This window comes from Dama dama, chromosome 4, assembly GCF_033118175.1.
Source record: "Dama dama isolate Ldn47 chromosome 4, ASM3311817v1, whole genome shotgun sequence".
Lineage (NCBI taxonomy): Eukaryota > Metazoa > Chordata > Mammalia > Artiodactyla > Cervidae > Dama > Dama dama.
The window spans coordinates 20,947,394-20,958,640 of record NC_083684.1 but is presented as its reverse complement, the minus strand read 5'-3'; the positions used below and the strand labels follow the sequence as shown (position 1 = coordinate 20,958,640).

Genomic DNA, 11,247 nt, shown 5'->3' with positions numbered 1-11,247 from the left:
ATGGCTTGTTAGTTTTTCGGAAAATCATCCCAAATTATGTCCTAATTTAACTTTATCCAAGTTCATCCCAGTAAACAAAACAGCAAGATCTTGGATGAAAAGAGCAGTCCGCGGGGCCAGTAGATAGCGTCCAGACACTAACCCCCGGCGTGGGTGGAGGCTGAAGGGGGCGGGGCTCGTGCGGATACCCGGGCCACGCCAGCCATCCTTTAATTGGCCCGAGGGCCTCGGCCACTATCCAATTAGAAGCGGCTGCGTCATCACATTTACTGGGCAGGGAGGCCGCCCGCGGAAATTTGAAATGGCTGACGGATTGCTGGCGGGTGGTGGGCTGGGGTTGGAAGCGATGGCGCCGGAGCCCGAGCTTCCTGGCTGGGCGGCCGTGGAAGAGCTGGAGCGCCTGGAGAAAGGTGAGCACCCGCCGTGCGGGAGGAGCCGCTGTCTGCGACAGACCGTGTCGGCAGCGCGGGGGGCGTTGGGACTCTTCGAGGGCGCCTGAGGCGCAGGCCTTCCGGACCTGGCTGGCGTGGGTGGCGGCTGTGACTGGGCGAGGCCCCGACCCACTCTCCGGACGTCGAACCGGGAGTTACCCAGGACACCTCGCCTCCTCGCCCAATCTGGCCTCAGCTTCCTCGAGACTGGAGGGACTTGGGCCGGGCGGGGATCCCTCCTCTTGCTGTCTGGGTGCCCACCCCCACCCCGCCCCGCCACCCCGGTTTTGTGCGCGAGTTTGTGTGTGCAGAGTGGACGCATATTTTTTATTTGCATCTCAAAGGAGATCACGTACCACTGTCCCCTTTCCCGAAAGAAAAGAAACTTGAACGCTTGGCCTAGATAGCAGCATTGAGCATTGAGGGCAGGTGACGTGCCGAAAGGCAGGGGAGCCAATTTGTGACACAGTATTAAAAAAAATAGAACCCAGGTCTAATTCTCAGTCCTTTCTGTCTCTTCATGGAGACTGCATTTTCTCCCCCTGATATTTTAAGGTGGTTCAGGCTTTTACTTTAACATGTTCAGTTGTACTGTGTAGTGGAAAGAGTCCTGGAGAAGTGAGAAAACGCTAAGTGTGACTTAATTCCCCTTAATTCCCCTACTCACCCCTCTTTGTGATCTGGCAAGAGTCGGTGACTTCAGTTTTCTCATCTGCCAAACAGGTAGTAGTGCTGCTGAGTGGTTGAAGATTAAGTGAAATAGTGTGTGAAAAGTATTTCAAATTGGCTCTGAACACGCATAACATAAAATTTACCATCTTAACCATTTTAGACGTGGATTCAATCCCTGGGTTGGGAAGATAACCTGGAATAAGAAATGGCAACCCACTCTTGTATTCTTGCCTGAAAAATCACATAAACAGAGGAGCCTGGCAGGCAACAGACCATGGGGTGGCAGAGTTGGTTAGCCACTGAGTACATAACCAGTTTTAAGTGTACAGTTAAGTGGTATTAAACACATTCACAGCAGTGTGAATGATTGTGAATCACAACTATGATTCTTTTCATCTTGTAAACTGAAATGCTATACCTATTGAATAGTAACTCCCCATTCGCCTCTCTCCCCAGCCCTTGGCAACTACCATTATACTTTTCTGCCTTTATGGTTTTGACTACTTTAAGTACCTCATATCAGTGGAATTACACTGTATCTCTCTTTCTGTGACTGACTGGCTTATTTCACTCAGCATAATGTTCATCCAGCATAATCATAAATTTCTTCCTTTTTTAAAGCTAAATAGTTTTAGCTGTGAACATGCATGTACAAATATCTCTTGGAGACCCTGCTTTCAATTGCTGGGTTGTATGGTAATTCTATTTTTAAATTTTTGAAGAATCACCTTAAGTTTTCCATAGTGGCTATACCATTTTACATGCCTACCAACAGTCCACAAGGGTTCCTATTTCTCCACATCTTTGACACCACCTGTTTTCTTGGTAGCTTCTCTTATTGTTTTTTGGATAATAGTCACCTAATGGGTGTGAGATGAGGTATTATTTCTTTAAAAAGACATATCTATGTTATGTGATGGATGGTATGAAATAGTTTATTCTCTTAATTGAAGTTGGCCTACTATTTTCATCTTCCTGAGGTTCAGAGAGATTTTCACACAGTTGATAAGGTATTGATGTCTTCTGAAGCTCAGGTGCATTGGTGTCTATGAGCAGGAAACCCTAGAGTACACCTTGGTTATCTTGTTGCCAAGTCTCAACTCACTTCCTGCTCTCTGCACCACAGGCCAATAAATTGAGAGAGAGTTGTTGGCACAAGGAATAGTGACTTTATTTGGAAAGCCAGCAGACCGAGAGGATTGTGGACTGGTGTCCCAAAGAACCATCTTGCCAAAGTTAGAATGCAGCTTTCCTTTGTACTCAAAGGGGAGAGGGTGTAGCAGGTTGGTGCACACTTCTTTGTTTCAGAAGCCTTTATTCTTGCAGCTGTTCAGGTCGGTCAAGTCATGATGTTTCTTTAAACCTTCAACAAAGCAAATGTTATTCTTTGTTCTGCAACGTTTTATCTGTACATGAATGGGGAAAAGGTGTTATACCATTAAAGGTCAGAGCCTTGAGAATGGGCTGTCCTGTCTATTTCAGGCTATAGGCAACATTCTTAATTTGTATCAAAAGTAATGGAATACAAAGGTTAAAGTACAAGAAACAGATCCAATATGGAGTCAGATTTGTTCTTCCCTGTTACAGTCTGTGGGGTTGCATAATTCTGGTGCCCTAAACTGGGGCAAAGAAGTGGAAGGAGGGAGAAATATAAGGGGTGGGGGAAGAGAAAGAGACTCCTGCTGAAAGTCTCAGATAATCTTCCTGAAACCACTTTAGCTGATATAAATGCTACCCTCAGCATGTTTATTTATTATAGTAGTCATTTTGTCTATTAAAAACATCATATTACACAGAATTAGATATGCCACTGGCTCAATCACGCCTTGTGAAACATAATTACACACAGCCCAAACCTAATTCGATTAGCATTTTCTAATCCTTTCCTTAGACATAGGCACTGAAATTAACGAGGAAGAACCTGGTAGCTTTGGTGAGGTAAGTGAAAGTGAAGTCTCTCAGTCATGTCCGACTCTGTGCAATGGACCCCATGGACTGTAGTCTACCAGGCCCCTCCACCCATGGGATTTTCCAGGCAAGAATACCGGAGTGGGTTGCGATTTCCTTCTCCAGGAGATCTTCCTGACCCAGGGATTGAACCCAGGTCTCCTGCATTGTAGGCAGACGCTTTACCATCTGAGCTACCAGGGGAGTCCATTTGCAGGTCAGTATAAACCCCCTGCTATAAGCCCTGTGAGGTCACCGTGGAGCCGTAAAGCAGGGCTCCTCACTTGATTCGTGCAGGGCGTGTCATTCATTCACACAAGCACACTGTAGAGTTAGTAAAGTATAGCAGAAAACATATTCGCTAGGAGAACAAAGAACTAGAGCTCCAAGCACCCTTACCATGTCCTAAAGAATCCCCAACGGGCCCCCAAGATGAAAGGTTGCTGCTGAACCACAAAAGACGCCAGGATTCTTGGCCTCCGGAGGAGAAGAATTCAATCCGGGGCCAGTGACGAAGCTTGATCGCTTAGAACTTTTGTGTTAATAAAGTTTTATTAAAGTATAAAAGAGATAGATGTTATGCATGATTAAGAATGCATATCCATGTTTATTGAGTGGTATTGACAGGTGATATTGTAGAAATTAAAGGGAAGTTTCAATTTGTTTTGAGATGACATATCGGAAACCACCTCTACATTTAATACAGCTTTATGAAGTTGTTTTTTTTTTTTTTTTTAATGACTGTAAGATATTTGACCATTATGAGTTGCTTTGCTGCTGTTGTTCAGTCGCTCAGTTGTGTTTAACTCTTTGTGACCTCATGGACTGCAGCACACCAGGCTTTCCTGTCCTTCACCATCTCCCGGAGCTTGCTCAAACTCATGTCCATTGAGCTGGTGATGCCATCCAACCATCTCATCCTCCATCATCCCCTTCTCCTGCCTTCGATCTTCCCCAGCATCAGGGTGTTTTCCAGTGAGTCGGCTCTTCCCATCAGGTGGTCAAAGTATTGGAGCTTCACCTTCAGCATCAGTCCTTCAATGAATATTCAGGGTTGATTTCCTTTAGAATCGGCTAGTTTGGTCTCCTTGCTGTCCAAGGGACTCTCAAGAGTCTTCTCAAGTGCCACAGTTCAAAGACATCAATTCTTCTGTGCTCAGCCTTTTTTCTTGTCCAGCTCTCACATCCATACATGACTACTGAAAAAACCATTTGACTATACAGACCTTTGTAAGCAAGTAATGTATCTGTTTTTTAATACACTGTCTAGGTTTGTCATTGTTTTTCTTCCTCTCTAGCTCTAGTAATAATCATAGCTATATCTTCTGAAGGAGAACTTGGGTGATTTCCACTGAATTAAAAAATAACCCTCTTTCTTTGCCTCACAGAACAGCAATAAAAACCTAACCCATGGAAGATTTTAAGTTCTTACTGTTTTGAAGTAAAACTTGAGTTTTGAGATATTTTTAAATTTAGAAAAAAAAATTTTTTTTTGATAGTGATAGAGGTAAGTAAAGCATTAGATCCAAATCCTTGTTTATATTTTATTTGAAATTTCTAAGGAAATATATGAAAATAGAAGCAGTTAATAAGCATTCGAAGTGTCTGGGATAGTTGAGCCTGACTGTTTTTGCTGTTCTCTTAGGTTTTTTTGAAAATGAAGATTCATGCAGTGATTGTAGTGATCATGTTAAACCAGGTAGTAGTTTACAAAGTTTTGTGCCAGAAGGAAAAACTCACTTCCCAGAAATGTTCCAGACAAGTCACCTTTTGTTCTATGAGCGATTCAGAGCTTATCAAGATTACATTTTAGGTGAGTAGGTCCTTTTTTTTTGCTCCTTTTATCTTTTAATTTACAGGTAGATTGTCTCAGTTCCGCAGACTGCCATTGTTGGTTCTGAGAAAGTAGATTTACAAGGATTTATTAACTTCTGTCTGCTTTATGCTGTCTCAATTCCTATTGTGTTTAATTTGTTTGTAGCTGACTGCAAGGCCTCTGAGGTAAAAGAATTCACTGCTGAGTTCTTAGAGAAGGTCCTTGAACCATCTGGATGGCGGGCAGTCTGGCACACTAATGTGTTTGAGGTGCTAGTTGAGGTAAATTTAATTCTGTTGTTAAGACATTTATCTCTACCTAAAAACACTTTCCCTCAGACTGTTATAACCAAAGTGCTTATTTTTAATTAAGAGTTATGAGCTGATTGAAAATGGTGTGTTTTTCACGTCTAATTGCTCTGGTGTAAGAAGTATTCTGCAAATTTTAAAGGCAACTGAAGAGGGAATTGAGGTGATTTAAGTTTCACTGTCCTTTAAAAAAGGGAAATGGATTAGAAAGCTATGAAGTGGGGGAGGTATTTGAGACCATTTAAAAAATAAGATGCCTATTTATAAAGTCAGTGGGGTTTGAATTAATTTTTTATCTTCTTAGTTATAGCCCATTAAAGTAGCTCAAACCAAGTAGGCATTTTAAAACTAGCCTATTTTTTGCCGAACAGATTTGTAAGTATGTTGTTAACCTGTTGATATTATGTTCCACTGCAGAAAGTAAAAACAATCTTATTTTTCAACTGGCTGGGCCTTTTACATTAAATTTTCACTCTAATTACAGCTGTGAATTTTTCTCAGTATTTGTTAACTGAACCACAAAAAAACCCCATTAAACTAAAATGGTAAACCAGGGAGTGTGAGTACAATTTGTACCTGCAGCCCCTTTAGAAAATGACATCACATACTACAGTGACTATATATGAAGCAGTGGTTTGCAAGCAGCTGCTCCTCATGGGTTTTTAAATTTTGGATTATGCTAATACCTTTGGTTGCAGTTCAAGCCATTAAGTTGATTATGATAGTAACGCCCTGCTCTCAACATACCTCAGTTCTCTAAAAGCAGCCAAAATCATTATTTTAAAAGAGAACTGTGCCATTCCCCTGCATTCCTCTAATGCATTGCATATACTAGAGGTCTGGTTTTGGCTTTATGGCCTCTCATTGTTGGATAACATGTAAAAGCCAAGTTCCTTCAGTGCCCTTCCTGTCCTGATCTTGCCTCTCTTTGTCACCTCCTGCTGCCCCTACCTCATTTCCTTCCTTTTGTTCCAGCAAGAAAAACTGCTTCTCTGCTCTTCCAGCTGCCAATTCATCTCTGCCTCATCTTTTCATCTTTCCTGCTCTTGAAACAGCTGCTTCCTTTTCATCCCAGCTCAAAAGTGACTTCCCCAACCTCCCCTGTAAAACCAGACCACCACCCCTGCTATTTATTCTTTGTCACATACTTGTTGCCACCTTATTTATTTGTCACTTCGATTACAATGTCAGCTCCATGTGGGTACAAGCCAGGTCTGTCCTGTTTGTCCTTACGTTATGGAAGAAGGCTCCCCACTCCCATTTCATGCTTTAAAAAAGAAATCAAGCTGTAAGTAGTGTTTTAGATGTATCTTAATTATGATTTGCATATGTTAAGTCACATTTTAAATTTCAGGTCACAGATGTAGACTTCGCAGCTTTGAAGGCAGTGGTGAGGCTTGCCGATCCGTACCTCTGTGAATCGCACGTGAGCACTTTTACTTTGGAGTGTATGAAAGAGCTCCTTGATCTGAAGGAATACCGGTTGCCCCTGCAGGAGCTGTGGGTGGTGTTTGATGATTCTGGATTATTTGACCAGACAGCACTTGCAATTGAGCATGTCAGGTAGGAATAGAGGTTGATAAAAGTAACCTTGTGGCCAAAAACTTTGGATGAAATGCTGTAATTCTGGTCTGTATTATACCTAGATTTGAAGCTCAAACTGTAAACCTGGTCGCTGCAATATTTCAAAATATTCAAAGATAGAGGGATCTTTTTTAAATTAAAAAATGATTTCAATATTTAAAATTTTCATTTTGAGATAATTTCAAACTTACCGAAAAGTTGAGAAAAATAGTACTAGGGATTTCTGTATAGCCTTTTCTCAGTGTCCCCAAATATTGACAAAAGACAGGGGATTCTTAATTTCGTTTGTATGTGTTTAGAAACTGCCTTAAAAATTCTGGATGCTAAGGCTATAGTTGATACACTTAAATATAAGGAAAGGAAAGAAGATGAAGAAGATGATATACCATAACCTGTGCGCTGATAAGACTGACATAAACAATGTTTTCAAGGATGTGTCTGGCCAAAGAAGATGTTTTCTCAGGCCACTTCTGGGATCCTTAGGGGGGATGTGCATGCCTTTCAACCTTTTTTGGCTGAGTTGGTTTCCCCTTGTACAGGTGGATGTCTTGTCCCTTAAATGAGAAGGAAAACTCATACCTCATGTTTTCTTTAGTTTCATATAACTTTTTTGTCAGGTAGTTCCTGATACAGGTAGTTCTTTTGAATCATCTTTTTATAAGGAAGGCTTATTTTTGGCTATTTGAAAATGGACTTATATTCCTCCATAAACTGGAAGACTGGATAATATAAAGGTCATGTTAATAATGCTGCTTGATGTTTCGTAGTTCAAAAAGTACATTTCCTGAGTACATTCATGAGTTAACCTGGTTTTGTTGAACTTAATTTGATACTCTACAAAGAAGCAGAGTGTCTTGCAACTTATCTCTGACATTTCATGGAAGATTTCTAATTCTATTCAAGGACATTTAGCCATAGGTATTCAATATTAGGCCAAACAAATATAAATCTAAAGAATTGGCTTATGTCCAGAACCAAAATAACTCCCTTATGTTTCTCTCACTTAAAAAAGCTGTCAACTGAGGCATTTGAAAGTAAAGGGATAATTTATGCATTTAGGAAATTAGAAATCAGGGAGTTAATCTCTTATGGGTATAGAAGTTGGTAGAAAGACAAGTATCTGGAACTAGTATTATTTGAAGGAGAACCTGGCTAAATTATTTTGAGGGCTCAGATTCTGATCACTGTCAAGAAAAGGTCAGATTATGAGGGTCTTCATTTGTTCGTTTTATTCAGTAAGTATTTCAGTGCTGCGTCTTGAGGATGAGATTTGAGGGGTGCACAAAAGAAACACAATCACCATCACCAGGGAGTTGGCAGTCTAAATGTGGGAGATGAACTTTGATGAAATAATCACATAAAGATATGTGTGTGATTGGAAACTGCAGTGAGTGCTGTGGGGGATTCGTGTGTTCTAAGACTAACTCAGGTTTCTGTAACATGATTATTTCCTGAGGAAATGGTATTGGAACTTGGGTCTGAAGGGTTGGCTAGTGAAAGTTGTTGCAGCAGGGTGGAGGAAGAAACATGTTGGGAAGCTCTGAATTTAAGGAGTCAAAAGGCCAGATTGGTTGGAACGTAGACAGTGATAGATGAGACTTAGGAAACCAGCTTAGAGGTCAGAAGACGCAGGGATTTGTTAGCCAATGAATCGTTTTTGTCTTCAAGTGCATTGGGAAACCCATGAAGGGTTTTCAGTCAAGGGAGAATATGATCAGATTTTTATTTAAAAGTTTCATTCTGGCTGCTGTGTAAATGGAGGGGAAACAGGTAGAGAGACCAGATAAGAGACAGAGTGGACTAGAGTGGAGATACAGCAAATAGAGATTAGGCTTATTGAGAAAGTAGGATGGCTAAGACTTGATGGTGGAATGAATATGGGAGAAGGCAAGGATGACTCCCAAGTTTCTGTCTTGAGAGGATAAACACTGGTGGAAGTGGAGATGTGAATGAAAGGTGATTGCCCAGTTCTGAGCTGGTGAGGATGATATTTGAGCTGGGCCATGAAGTATAAATACAAGCTTGTGTGTTAGTCGCTCAGTCGTGTCCGACTTTTTGCAGCCCCATGGGCTGTAGCTTGCCAGGCTCCTCTGCCCATAGAATGCTCCAGGCAAGACTACTGGAGTGGGTTGCCATTCCATTCTCCAGGGAATCTTCCTGACCCAGGGGTTGAAACCAAGTCTCCTGCCTTGGAGGCAGATTCTTTTACCGTCTGAACCACCAGGGGAGCCCAGATATAAGCTCACCAGGTGGAAAAGGTGGAAGGCAGCCTGACCAGCATGTCCCAGCGGGTTTGAAAGAGCTTGTGAAATTGGAAGTTTGCACATAGGGGCTCCGAGGCAAGACAAGTACTCTAGAAGTGGTTTGTAAGTCCATCTAATATCACCAATCTCAGGAATTTGGACTTTGTTTTGAGGACAACAAGGAGCCAGCAGAGTTTTTTGGTTGAGTAAAGGCATGCTCAGGCTTCCCAGCTGGTGCTTGTGGTAAAGAACCCGCTAGCCAATGCAGGAGACATAATAGATGTGGATTCGATTCCTGGATCGGGAATATCTCCTGTAGGAGGGCATGGCAACCCACTCCAGTATTCTTGCCTGGAGAATCCCATGGACAGAGGAACCTGGAAGGCTACAGTCCATAGGGTCACAAAGAGTCGGACACGACTGAAGCGACTTAGCATGCACGAACACAAAGGCATGCTCAGGTTTGTTTTGGTTTTTTGTTTTTAAGAGATGGACTCCGGAGGTTGAAGAGACTAGCAGTCCAATCTATAAGAATTAAAAGATGGCTTCATTTTTTTAAAAAATTTTATTTATTTTCTAATTGAAAGATTATTGCTTTATAGAACTTCATTGTTTTCTGTCAAACATCAACATGAATCAAAAGATGGCTTCATTTTCACTGCTCCCTCCTTTTCAACTTTTTGACAGTTATATAGTCTGTACTTACTGGCTTTCCACTCACGCCTCTACTTCTACAGTATTGAAATTGTGCTTAAGGTCACCTATATTCTCATGTCTAGTCATCGCTCCTCTGATCTCATCTTGCCTTGACCTCTTGGTCACATTCTAATTACTTGATCATTCTCATCTTCTTACTATCCTCTCCTCCCAGCTTCTGGGACCCCGCCTTATGATGGTGTGTCACGGGCTTGCTTTTTTAGTAATCTTGGCCTGGCCTGTTCTTCCTCTCATACTCAAATTTCAGAATGTAATTTCCCAGGGCTTAGGGCTAGGCTGCCTACTCTTATCTCTCTCTAATCAGCTTTGGAATCACATTAGAATCTCCTGGGACTTTTCTTTATAAGAGTATTCCAGCTGGCACATGAAGAAAGAATGATGAGAGGATCAGTATTTGCAACACATAATAAAATAGAGATGGTCAGGTATCATGTGCTTTGTGATGAAAGTACATTTTATCCCTTGAAGCATTCTTGCCAAAAAGTCTTTCCTAAAGATGATCAATTCTCTAGTTCTTACTATCAGTTTACTAGAAATAAAGGAAACAGACATGTTAAATGACCCCATGGGGATGCAATCAGTAAAATAAATTGCAAGGTGAAAAAGAGGGATGGATAATCTATAGAGTAAAAGTGATCTAATTAAATTTAATGGCTGATCTTTGTTTGGATCTGGATTTAAATTAGCCAAATGTAATAAAACAATAGCAGCAACAATGAAAGAAAGATAATTAGGGAAAACCAAACGCTGGGGATACTTGGTTATTAAGTAATTAAAACTTTTTTGTATAAAGATTTATCTCACAGGCACACAGTAAACACTTACGAGTGGTATGTCAGAAATTTGCCTTAAAATAATCCAGTGTCAGTATGGTGGGGGTAGGAGAGCAGAGATGTAAGTGGGTGTAGTAGAGGTAAAATAAGGTTGCCGTGAGTTGGTATCGTCAAAGCTGGATCATGGTACGTGGTATTCATGATACTTTTTGTTCTTGTAAATGTTTGAAATTTTTGATGATAAAAAATTTGTTAAATTACTTTGGGCAACTTTAAAAAAATATGGGTCCTGTACACTCTCTCTCCTGTCTCCCACCCAAGAGATTCTGATTTATTGGTCTGGGATAGGGTTGCAAATCAATTTTTAAAGGCTTCCCAGGGGACTCCAATATGCAGCCAGAGTTGAGAACTACTGCTTTATGTCTCTGGATGATCTCATCTATTGCTTTAATAACTGCCATCTATACGCTGACAACTTCCAGATTGATGTCTCTAGCCTTGACCTTTTTCTTGAGCTCAGGTCTTGTATATTCATCTGCTCTCTGACGTCATCCACTTGGAGTTCAAATAGGCATCTCAACCTGAAGGTAGTGAAAACAGAACTCTTCATTTTTAGCCCTAAACTTGTTTCTCTCCCAGTCTTTTCTAAACAAATGGCACTACTTTCCACCAAGTTTCAGATGGTCAATAAATAGTTCTTCTGATAAAAAGAAGGTCGTAACAGAACCAATGTTGTAGAAAAACTTATTTAGCCAT

At 41.2% G+C, this 11,247-nt stretch overlaps 1 protein-coding gene across 1 annotated transcript in view; it reads left to right on the top strand.

Moving 5' to 3' along the window:
• The first annotated feature begins 270 nt into the window (after positions 1-270).
• Positions 271-11,247, top strand: part of SHCBP1 (SHC binding and spindle associated 1) — a 33,804-nt gene continuing 22,827 nt past the window's right edge. Inside the window, exons 1-4 of the mRNA XM_061138433.1 lie at positions 271-410; positions 4,696-4,863; positions 5,032-5,147; positions 6,529-6,737. Of these exons, the coding sequence (XP_060994416.1) occupies positions 302-410; positions 4,696-4,863; positions 5,032-5,147; positions 6,529-6,737 (602 nt within the window). The 5' untranslated portion in view covers positions 271-301. The remainder of the gene's footprint in view (positions 411-4,695; positions 4,864-5,031; positions 5,148-6,528; positions 6,738-11,247) is intronic.